Raw genomic sequence first — 12,271 nt, 5'->3', positions numbered from 1 at the left:
TTCATTCAGCAGGGCCAACTTTACGTGTAAAGCAAGTTTTACATGAAGAAAATGGGTATACATACACAAGAAGTAGACATACTGCAAAATTGCACTACTTTTACATGATCTATGCATGGGCGTTCCTGAGTTTGTAGTTCAAGTGGAGCTGTGATGTTATTGTATTTTATAAAAATACACATTTAGACACACTATTCCCTCTAAGCTGAGCGGGACTCCTCCACCTACAGTCCTCAAACCTATCTCCTACATGCAATGCCTAGCCCTCCTGTTGAGCTGTTAGGCTGGCCCCATTTCATTTCATTTTTACTCATGGACCATTTTGATTATTACTTGTACTTCTGCCTGTTATTACTCTACATGAGATCTGTTTTAAAGTTGTTCCCCCCCCCCATCCCCCATATATACTCATGAGTACCTGTTTAAAAATAAGGCCTGTATTGGTCTTTTAAGAAAGGTTTGGTGCTTTCATCTGCAGAGACCTTTTTAAAATGGAGTGTACAGTTTGTCATCTTGCGCTTTTGAGGTCCTAGAAAGATGGTTTTCTAAAACCACCTCCACTGGCCAAGACCATACTAGACAATCATTCAGTTAGTCTTCAAACTGGGAAGCACAGAATAAACTCGTTTCCAGGTGGCCACCTTGTTTTAGTATTCTGGCAGAAATTTGGGTTTAATTAGTTCTTTTCCTATCTGACAGCTGTGTGAATGGTAACGAATCTAGTTGGCCACTGCTACTCCAGGGCCAGTAAGATTCCATCTTTTTTAAATTATATATTCATGATGCCAATCTAATCTTGGTGTCCTAATTTGCTTCTCTTTCCACTTAAACTGCTTTTGGTATTCTTGTGTTTTTGGCACAGATCGCAGAGTGGTACTATCAGAACAAACTGCTTGGACTGTCTGGATAGAACTAACAGTGTTCAGGCATTCTTTGGTTTAGAGGTAATTGTAATTCAGAATCTTGTAACCACAAATTGCTTCAGATGTTGCTTTGTAACCTATTAAATGTAGATTACTTGACCACTGATGTATTGCCTTAGGAATGTTGTATGTAATCGGAATGCATAATGTCAACCACACAAGAAGTACATAAATAGCAGAAGTCATACATTCTATAGCAATTCTCCGAGGACAAGCAGGCTGCTTGTTCTCACTGATGGGTGACGTCCACGGCAGCCCCTCCAATCGGAAACTTCACTAGCAAAGTCCTTTGCTAGCCCTCGCGCGCCCGCGCGCACCGCGCATGCGTGGCCGTCTTCCCGCCCGAAACCGGCTCGAGCCGGCCAGTCTTCTTTTGTCCGCACTCGGTACGGTCGTGTTTTCGCCGTGTCGAGCCCCGGAAAGTCGACCTCGCGCGTCCAATTTGTTTTGAACGTGTTTTTTTCCTTCGGGAAAGCTTTGTCCTAGTCGGGAAGTGCTCCGGAAACCCCCCGCCGGGTTTCGTGTAAATCCTCCCCGTACTTCCAGCTTTTTTGCCCCGGTAAGTTTTCTTTCGTCGTCGGGGTAGGCCTCTTTTCGGCCTCGGTCGAGATTTTTTCTCCCTCTAAATTTGGTGCTTCAAATTTCGCCATTTCGGCTTTTGATTTCGCCGGCGTGATTTTTCCGCCCATGACATCGAAGCCTTCCAGCGGCTTCAAGAAGTGCACCCAGTGCGCCCGGGTTATCTCGCTCACTGATCGACACTCGTCGTGTCTTCAGTGTCTGGGGGCCGAGCACCGCCCTCAGAACTGCAGTCTGTGTTCCCTGCTTCAAAGGCGGACTCAGGTAGCGAGACTAGCCCAGTGGAACGTGTTGTTCTCGGGCTCTTCGTCGGCATCGGCACCGGGATCTTCGAGTGCATCGACGTCGTCAGCGTCCAGACCATCTTCCTCGGCCGCCCCTGCATCGAGTGCATCGAGGCATCGGGCCTCTGCATCGGCGCCGAGACATCGGATAGCTGCATCGACGTCGGTGGTACCAGGACCTCGTCTGCTGATGTCGTCGGACGGTGGTGCATCGGGTGGAGTGCAGGTGAGGGCTGTCCATTCCCCTGCTGGTGGCGGTGAGCCCTCGGGTGGGTCTCCGCCTACCCTGAGGGCTCCTGCGGTACAGCCCCCCCGAGATCGACCTTCTTCAGTCTCGGCCCCGAGGAAGCGACGGATGGATTCGACGTCCTCCTCGTCGGTGCCGGGGAGCTCCGGTGACATGCTTCGGAAGAAATCGAAGAAGCATCGACACCGGTCTCCTCCCCATGTCGGCACCGAGAGCTCTGGGTCGCCGAGGGATTCGGCACCCAGCAGGCATCGGCACCGAGAGGACCGCTCACCCTCTGTTCAGGAGGTGTCGATGCGCTCCGCTCTGGACAGCCCGGAACAGCCTCCACGCCCGGAACAGGTACTGACGTCGACGCCTGCATCGACCTCTCAGCCTTTCTCTGCAGCCGCTCTAAACGAGAGCCTCCGGGCCGTTCTCCCAGAGATTCTGGGAGAGCTGTTGCGCCCTACCCCTCCGGTACCGGCGGTGCTTGCGCCACCGGTACCGTCGAGCGTGGCGCCGGCTGGCCCATCGCCCAGGTTGAGGTCCCCGACGTCGGTACCGCGTGCGGTACCGACCGCGGCCACCTCCCAGGAAGGCTCCCCGACTACGTCGGCGGAGGGAGCTTCGCCGATGCGGGCGAGGGAGTCTACCTCTCGACGCCCCCATCGTGGACGGGGTTCCACGGAGTCGAGCAGGGCGAGGTTGCAGACACAGGTCCGTGAACTTGTGTCTGACACCGAGGGTGAGGCCTCGTGGGAGGAAGAGGAAGATCCCAGATATTTCTCTGACGAGGAGTCTGGGGGTCTTCCGTCTGATCCCACTCCCTCTCCTGAGAGACAGCTTTCTCCTCCCGAGAGTCTGTCTTTTGCCTCCTTGTCCGGGAGATGTCTACGGCCATCCCCTTCCCGGTGGTTGTGGAGGACGAGCCCAGGGCTGAAATGTTTGAGCTCCTGGACTATCCTTCTCCACCTAAGGAAGCGTCCACTGTTCCCTTGCACCATGTCCTGAAGAAGACATTGCTTGCGAACTGGACCAAGCCATTAACTAATCCCCACATTCCCAAGAAGATCGAGTCCCAGTACCGGATCCATGGGGACCCAGAGCTGATGCGCACTCAGTTGCCTCATGACTCTGGAGTTGTGGATTTGGCCCTAAAGAAGGCTAAGAGTTCTAGGGAACATGCTTCGGCGCCCCCGGGCAAGGACGCTAGAACCTTAGACTCCTTTGGGAGGAAGGCCTACCATTCCTCTATGCTCGTGTCCAAGATCCAGTCTTACCAGCTCTACACGAGCATACACATGCGGAATAATGTGCGGCAGTTGGCGGGCTTGGTTGATGCTCTTCCCCCTGAGCAAGCCAAGCCTTTTCAGGAGGTGGTCAGGCAGCTGAAGGCGTGCAGAAAATTCCTGGCCAGAGGAGTTTATGACACTTTTGATGTTGCGTCCAGGGCCGCTGCTCAAGGTGTGGTGATGCGCAGGCTCTCATGGCTGCGTGCCGCCGACCTGGAGAATAGAATCCAGCAGCGGATTACGGACTTGCCTTGCCGTGCGGATAACATTTTTGGCGAAAAAGTCGAGCAGGTGGTAGAGTCTCTCCACCAGCGGGACACCGCATTTGACAAGTTCGCCCGCCGGCAGCCTTCAGCTTCTACCTCTACAGGTAGACGATTTTTCGGGGGAAGGAAGACTGTTCCCTATACTTCTGGCAAGCGTAGGTACAATCCTCCTTCCCGACAGCCTGCGGCCCAGGCTAAGCCCCAGCGCGCTCGCTCTCGTCAGCAGCGTGCGAATCAGCAAGGCCCCGCGGCTCCCCAGCAAAAGCAAGGGGCGAGCTTTTGACTGGCTCCAGCAGAGCATAGCCGACATCCAAGTGTCAGTGCCGGGCGACCTGCCTGTCGGAGGGAGGTTGAAAGCTTTTCACCAAAGGTGGCCTCTTATAACCTCCGATCAGTGGGTTCTCCAAATAGTCCGGCAAGGATACACCCTCAATTTGGCCTCTCAACCTCCAAATTGTCCACCGGGAGCTCAGTCCTACAGCTTCCAGCACAAGCAGGTACTTGCAGAGGAACTCTCCGCCCTTCTCAGCGCCAATGCGGTCGAGCCCGTGCCATCCGGGCAAGAAGGGCTGGGGTTCTATTCCAGGTACTTCCTTGTGGAAAAGAAAACAGGGGGGATGCGTCCCATCCTAGACCTAAGGGCCCTGAACAAATATCTCGTAAAAGAAAAGTTCAGGATGCTTTCCCTGGGCACCCTTCTCCCCATGATTCAGCAAAACGATTGGCTATGCTCTCTGGACTTGAAGGATGCCTACACACACATCCCGATACTGCCAGCTCACAGACAGTATCTGCGATTTCAGCTGGGCGCACGCCACTTCCAGTACTGTGTGCTACCCTTTGGGCTCGCCTCTGCGCCCAGGGTGTTCACAAAGTGCCTAGCTGTGGTAGCAGCGGCGCTTCGCAGGCTGGGGGTGCACGTGTTCCCATATCTCGACGATTGGCTGGTGAAGAACACATCCGAGGCAGGAGCCCTGCAGTCCATGCAGATGACTATTCGCCTCCTGGAGCTACTGGGGTTTGTGATAAATTACCCAAAGTCCCATCTTCTCCCAGTGCAGAAACTCGAATTCATCGGAGCCCTGCTGGATTCTCGGACGGCTCGCGCCTATCTCCCAGAGGCGAGGGCCAACAACTTGTTGTCCCTCGTCTCGCGGGTGCGAGCGTCCCAGCAGATCACAGCTCGGCAGATGTTGAGATTGCTGGGCCACATGGCTTCCACAGTTCATGTGACTCCCATGGCCCGCCTTCACATGAGATCTGCTCAATGGACCCTAGCCTCCCAGTGGTATCAGGCCGCCGGGGGTCTAGAGGACGTGATCCACCTGTCCACGAGTTTTCTCGAATCCCTGTATTGGTGGACGATTTGCTCCAATTTGACTCTGGGACGTCCCTTCCAAATTCCTCAGCCTCAAAAAGTGCTGACCACGGATGCGTCTCTCCTGGGATGGGGAGCTCATGTCGATGGGCTTCACACCCAAGGAAGGTGGTCCCTCCAAGAAAGCGATCTACAGATCAATCTTCTGGAGTTGCGAGCGATCTGGAACGCTCTGAAGGCTTTCAGAGATCGGCTGTCCCACCAAATTATCCAAATTCAGACAGACAATCAGGTTGCCATGTACTATGTCAACAAGCAGGGGGGCACCGGATCTCGCCCCCTGTGTCAGGAAGCCGTCAGCATGTGGCTCTGGGCTCGCCGTCAAGGCATGGTGCTCCAAGCCACATATCTGGCAGGCGTAAACAACAGTCTGGCCGACAGGTTGAGCAGGATTATGCAACCTCACGAGTGGTCGCTCAATTCCCGTGTGGTGCGACAGATCTTCCAGGCGTGGGGCACCCCCCTGGTGGATCTCTTCGCATCTCAAGTGAACCACAAGGTCCCTCAGTTCTGTTCCAGGCTTCAGGCCCACGGCAGACTGGCGTCGGATGCCTTCCTCCTGGATTGGGGGGAAGGTCTGCTGTATGCTTATCCTCCCATTCCTCTGGTGGGGAAGACTTTGTTGAAACTCAAGCAAGACCGAGGCACCATGATTCTGATTGCTCCCTTTTGGCCGCGTCAGATCTGGTTCCCTCTTCTTCTGGAGTTATCCTCCGAAGAACCGTGGAGATTGGAGTGTTTTCCGACCCTCATCACGCAGGACGAAGGGGCTCTGCTGCATCCCAACCTCCAGTCCCTGGCTCTCACGGCCTGGATGTTGAGGGCGTAGACTTTGCCTCTTTGGGTCTGCCAGAGGGTGTCTCCCGCATCTTGCTTGCTTCCAGGAAAGACTCCACTAAGAGAAGTTACTTCTTTCATTGGAGGAGGTTTGCCGTCTGGTGTGACAGCAAGGCCCTAGATCCTCCCTCTTGTCCTACACAGACCCTGCTTGAATACCTTCTCCACTTGTCTGAGTCTGGTCTGAAGACCAACTCCGTAAGGGTTCACCTTAGTGCAATCAGTGCATACCATTACCAAGTGGAAGGTAAGCCGATCTCAGGACAGCCTTTAGTTGTTCGCTTCATGAGAGGTTTGCTTTTGTCAAAGCCCCCTGTCAAGCCTCCTACAGTGTCATGGGATCTCAATGTCGTTCTCACCCAGCTGATGAAACCTCCTTTCGAGCCACTGAATTCCTGCCATCCGAAGTACTTGACCTGGAAGGTCATTTTCTTGGTGGCAGTTACCTCGGCTCGTAGAGTCAGTGAGCTTCAGGCCCTGGTAGCCCAGGCCCCTTACACCAAATTTCATCACAACAGAGTAGTCCTCCGCACTCACCCTAAGTTTCTGCCAAAGGTTGTGTCGGAGTTCCATCTGAACCAGTCAATTGTCTTGCCAACATTCTTTCCCCGTCCTCATTCCTGCCCTGCTGAACGTCAGCTGCACACATTGGACTGCAAGAGAGCATTGGCCTTCTATCTGGAGCGGACACAGCCCCACAGACAGTCCGCCCAATTGTTTGTTTCTTTTGATCCCAACAAGAGGGGAGTGGCTGTAGGGAAACGCACCATATCCAATTGGCTAGCAGATTGCATTTCCTTCACTTACGCCCAGGCTGGGCTGGCTCTTGAGGGTCATGTCACGGCTCATAATGTTAGAGCCATGGCAGCGTCGGTAGCCCACTTGAAGTCAGCCACCATGGAGGAAATTTGCAAAGCTGCGACGTGGTCATCTGTCCACACATTCACATCTCATTACTGCCTGCAGCAGGATACCCGACGTGACAGTCGGTTCGGGCAGTCAGTTCTTCAGAACCTGTTTGGGCTTTAGGATCCAACTCCACCCCCCGAGGGCCCTGTTTGTTCTGTTCCAGGCTACACTCTCAGTTAGTTGGTAAATTTTTTAGGTCAATCTCAGTTATGTCCTCGCCGTTGCGAGGCCCAATTGACCAATGTTGTTGTTTTGAGTGAGCCTGGGGGCTAGGGATACCCCATCAGTGAGAACAAGCAGCCTGCTTGTCCTCGGAGAAAGCGAATGCTACATACCTGTAGAAGGTATTCTCCGAGGACAGCAGGCTGATTGTTCTCACAAACCCGCCCGCCTCCCCTTTGGAGTTGTGTCTTCCCTTGAAGTGTATTGTCTTGCTACATACTGGACTGGCCGGCTCGAGCCGGTTTCGGGCGGGAAGACGGCCGCGCATGCGCGGTGCGCGCGGGCGCGCGAGGGCTAGCAAAGGACTTTGCTAGTGAAGTTTCCGATTGGAGGGGCTGCCGTGGACGTCACCCATCAGTGAGAACAATCAGCCTGCTGTCCTCGGAGAATACCTTCTACAGGTATGTAGCATTCGCTTTATATATGGACCTTTGTTGATATTTTTGTTTTTGAACGTAACATGTTTTTTTCCATAGCGTCCTTCCCACTATTTCATAATCTATGGGTAGTTACGCCCATCGACCAGCAGGTAGAAAGAGAAAACACTGAAGCAAGATGTGGTTATAAACTATGTGAAGCTCTGCATCTCTTCAGTATTTATCTCCCACAGATAGATGGTCATAGCTCGCAGCTCCAGGTTCTGATTGTTATCTCCTGGTCCAGTTAACCAGCTGGCTCCCAGTTGAGCACTGCAGAGGTCTTGCTCCTCAGGTGTTCATATCTGGAGGTCTCCTGAATCCATCAGTCTTCCCCACCCCTCCACTCCACCCCGTCCTGTGTCGACTGGGCACAGTGGAAGCACAGGGAAGATCACAGTGTGGCTTTTCCCGCAAAGTCTTCTGCTTCAGTTTTGGCGTCTTTTGGGCAGGCAGACCAGACTCGGGGGGGGGGGGGCATGTTTTCTCCAGAATTGGGCCTTTTACTCCTCCAGGCTTATCTGTTAAGGCAGGGACAGGCCAGATCATCCCAAACCCCATCCTTCTCTAGTCAGTCTGCTCCTAAGCTCTCCCAGATGGGACTACAGGAGGAGTCTGAGTGGGGATCTTCTCCTCCTCATCGTCCTTTGGAGAAAGCCTCTGTTATTTCACAGGCACCTTCTCTGTGAGAGCTCTTGGAAGAAGGGGCGCTGCTTCCTGAGCAGAGAGGCATCTTCTGTGCTTGTCGGTGGTTCACATTACAGGCTCCCTGAATGTGCAGGCAGATTTTCTCAGCAGGAACTCCTTAGACCTAGGGGAGTGGGAACTGTTGGACGAGGTGTGTTGGATGATAGTGTGGCAGCAGGGATCGCCTCTCTGGACTTGATGGCTGCCAGTAAGAATGCCAGAATATCCAAATTCTTCAACCATTGCAAGGACCGAAACTCTCAAGGCCTCGATGCTGTCCTTCGGGAGCAGCGAAAGGATGAGATGCTGTATGTCTTTCCACCGTGGCCTATGGGATGTAAGGCTATCGTCTTTCTAGTGGCCCCAGATTGGCCAAGGAAACCGTGGTCTGCAGACTTGGTTCGCCTTCTGGACAGCCAACCACTTCTGCTTTCTCAGGGTCGAGGCTTGCTGTGACAAGGGCCAGTGCTGATGGAGGATCCATCCCTCTTTGGTCTTATGGCTTGGCCATTGAGAGAGCGCATTCAAGAAGTAAGGGTTATTCTGATTTGGTCATTGCTACCTTGTTGCAAAATAGGAAGCGTTCTACCTCTTCTGCTTACACCAGAGTCTGGAGAACATTTCAGATAGCCTTTCTCCAATCTGGCCAAAAGGGTTTAGCGCTTGAGACACTGAAGGTTCAGGTGGCAGCACTGGTGTGCTTCAGAGGCTGGTTGCAGCAGGCTGCATTGGCATCAAACCTGGACATGGTGCAGTTTTTAAAAGGGATAGGGCATCTATGGCTGCCTGTTTGTCCCATCTGTCCAGACTGGAATCTCAACTTGGTGCTCTAGTCCCTCCAAAAAAAACACCATTTAAGCTGTTAAAGAATGCCTCCCTGAAGGACCTACTGGTGAAGACGGTGTTAGTGGTGATTGCCTCCACACATTGTGTTTCTGAACTGCAGGCCCTTTGCTGTCGCAACCCTTTTCTTAGATTTACAGAGGCAGGAGTCTCGTTCAGGGCAGATCCTTCCTTTCTCCCGAAAGTGGTATTTTCGTTTAACATTAATCGGTTAGTAGAGCCCTTTCCTTTCGCAGAGACAACTATGGGGCTCAGTATTCTTCTTTGAGAGTCTTGGATGTTAGATCTATTCTTCTCCAGTATTTGGAAGTTACCAATGAATTCAGAAGATTGGACAGGCTCTTTTGTCCTGTTCAGCAGACAGAAACGGGGCTTGGCAGTATCTAAGACCACTATTGCCAGATAGTTGAAGGAGATCATCTGGTCAGCCTACCTCTTTGCAGGCAAGCAGCCGTTGGCTCCTTTATGGGTGCATTCGACCAGGTGGGTGGTGACTGCTTGAGTAGAGACGCAGTTGGTTTCACCTGAAGATATCTGTAAGGCCATGACTTTGCTAGGCATTACAGAGTGGATGTCAGTTTGTTCCAAAATGGTATTTGGATTTTAGATGCTGCAGGCATCGGTGCTTATGTCCTCCTGCCTTTAGTGGGGATTGCTTTTGGATATCGTACAGGTTCTGGAATAGTGGGAAGAACGCCATGGAAGGAGAAATTGTGTCTTACCTGATAGTTTTTCTTTCCATTAGTCCTTCACACTATTCCAGAAGCCTCTCCCATGTGTTCTGTTGATTTCCTAGGAAGAAGAGTTTGAATACTCCTGTGGGTGCATACAAACATAACCCTTTTTGAGGTGTTATTGCATACAGATACAACCCTTTTGGGGTGTTATTGGGGTGCCTGACACTTACCAAAGGCCTATTCTTTTTAGAATTTATGCTAATACCAGCCTTAGTGAGTGAAGTGTCGGGAGCAAATGTGTTCCCTCTTATCCTTAGATCCAAGCTCACTATGCCCTAAATAATAGAAAGAACTAACTCCACAACCAAGTATTATAAAAATTGTGTATTTATTTACAATAGTAGCAAAGATAATGTGCAAAGAAGGCAAGAATAAAGACACAGGAAATCTTAACATAGAAACAGCTCAGAGTAAACACACATAAATCCCTAACTAGACTCCTAAGTCACACTGAATCCACAGCACTTATACAAATGTATGTGGCACATACACAACCTGATGCAGACTTCTAGATAACGTTGTGTTCTTCAGAAGGTCAGTCAGATTCAACGCAGTTCTGCTCCTTTGCCTCATATAAGAGCCCCTTTTAGAAATCGTGGCCTACAGCTGTGCTAATGACGTATATTCTGGCATTGGGGGATGACGCACACATCACTGTTTACCCCAAATATTGTGGCTTCAAGGGACAACTGATTGTCTCACTGGCACTGCATTGAAGGAGTCACTTTGACAAGAAGCCAGGGTTTCATAAACAATGTGCAATTTGCCAACCACAGTGTCTCTTCAGCTGCAAGGGTAATTCCAAGAGTCCTTGGCAGTTCTGGCCATGATATCAATGCTGATGATGTGCTAGAATAACAAGGTTATCGGGACCCTTGTCAACAGTCTTTGTATGCAAAGTCAGTTTGAGTCTGTATTTTTTACTTCGGGTTATTAATGCTGGATAGTGCCATGCTAGAATCCCATATATCTTTGTTATATAGGAACACATATAGTGCTTGTTTTGCTCCTACACTCCTGTTGTGGGTCTTCTCCTTAGTGCCCCCGCTCTTCGGTTCTTATTGAGGAGGACCGCTTTTGTAGCTGAGGGGAGGGCTGTTGTATAGTACTTGTTGTTAAGTTCAGATGGTTGCTATTGTGTGAGGTGATTGTTTAGTCCTGTCTTTTTCCACACTGCTTGTCTATGTGAATACTGAAGAACTGCGGAGCCTCACACAGCTAATAATTGCACCTTGCTTCAGTGTTTTCTATCTCCCATCTGCTAGTTGATGGACATAACTACCTATAGGTTCTGAAATAGTGTGAAGCACTAATGGAACAGGTAAGACATAATTTCTCCTTTCTTCATTGGTGAGCCAATTCTATATAATTATGACTAATTTGCCCAGAGTAATTCAGACTTCAAGGTATACACAAATATAAATAAATATATGTTATCTGTATATCTGCATAACCTTTCAAATGGATTTAAATATTTCTAAATTTATGCCCCAATCAAAAATGAGCAGATTGATACAAGATGTACAAGATCACACCTATTTTAATATCCATTGCATGATTTGATTCTAGATCACTTTAAGGGTGTAATTTTATATAGTCATTTTTGTACTTATAAAATGACATGATGGTGTGTACTTTGCCAGTAGACATGTACAGGGACAGAGTAGGAGTGTAGGCAGAGCACACATGTATGCATATAAATTATAAAATGTACTAATCTAGTGGGGGGAAGGGGTTTGTTGGTTTTGTACTTGATTCATAATTCTTTGCAATGTGCAACTGCTAGTTGTAAGATTATTATTATTATTAGCATTTGTATAGCGCTACCAGACGCACACAGCGCTGAACACCTGATACAAAGACAGTCCCTGCTCAAAAGAGCTTACAGTCTAAAAATACAGACAGACAAGACAGTTATGGGTGAGGGAAGTACTGGGTGAGAAGGAAGGACGGAAGGGACAAGGGAGGGCAACTGAGTAATGACTAGGAGTTAAAAGCAGCAGTGAAAAGGTGCGTTTTCAGCATAGATTTGAAAATAGGTAGAGATGGAGCTAGACGTATAGGTTCAGGAAGTTTATTCCAGGCATAAGGTGCCGCAAGAGAAAAGGAACGAAGCCTGGAGTTAGCAGTAGAGGAGAAGGGGGACGACAAGAGAGATTTGTCCAGTGAGCAGAGTTCACGGGGAAGAATGTAGGGAGAGATGAGAGTTGAGAGGTAATGGGGGGCTGCAGAGTGGATGCATTTAAAGGTCAGTAAGAGAAGTTTAAACTGTTGGCGGAAACAGAAAGGGAGCCAGTGAAGTGACTTGAGGAGTGGGCTAGTGTGGGTGTAACGATTCTGGCGGAAAATAAGTTGTGCCGCAGAATTCTGAACAGATTGGAGAGGAGAGAGATGGCTGAGCGGACGACCAGTGAATAGTAAATTGCAGTAGTCCAAGCGAGAGGCGTCAAGGGTGTGGACAAGGGTTCTGGTAGTGTATTCAGAAAGGAAGGGGCGAATTTTGCTAATGTTGTAGATAAAGAAATGACAGGTTTTGGCGATCTGTTGAATATGTGCAGAGAAGGAGAGAGAAGAATCAAAGATGACTCCAAGGTTATGAGCCGAGGAGACAGGGAGGATGTGAGAGCCATTGATAGAGAAAGAGGGGAGGTGGGTTTAGGGGGAAAAAT

General features: G+C 50.3%; 1 protein-coding gene across 4 annotated transcripts in view; it reads left to right on the top strand.

The window, feature by feature from the left end:
- SYNJ1 (synaptojanin 1) overlaps positions 1–12,271 on the top strand; it is a 176,652-nt gene that overhangs the window by 54,456 nt on the left and 109,925 nt on the right. For all 4 annotated transcript variants that reach the window (XM_030202152.1, XM_030202153.1, XM_030202151.1 and 1 more), the window contains exon 10: positions 863–944. In XM_030202152.1, coding sequence (XP_030058012.1) covers positions 863–944 — 82 coding nt within the window. The remainder of the gene's footprint in view (positions 1–862; positions 945–12,271) is intronic.

Source organism: Microcaecilia unicolor, chromosome 4 (genome assembly GCF_901765095.1).
Source record: "Microcaecilia unicolor chromosome 4, aMicUni1.1, whole genome shotgun sequence".
NCBI lineage: Eukaryota > Metazoa > Chordata > Amphibia > Gymnophiona > Siphonopidae > Microcaecilia > Microcaecilia unicolor.
This window is presented reverse-complemented; position numbering and strand designations above follow the sequence as displayed.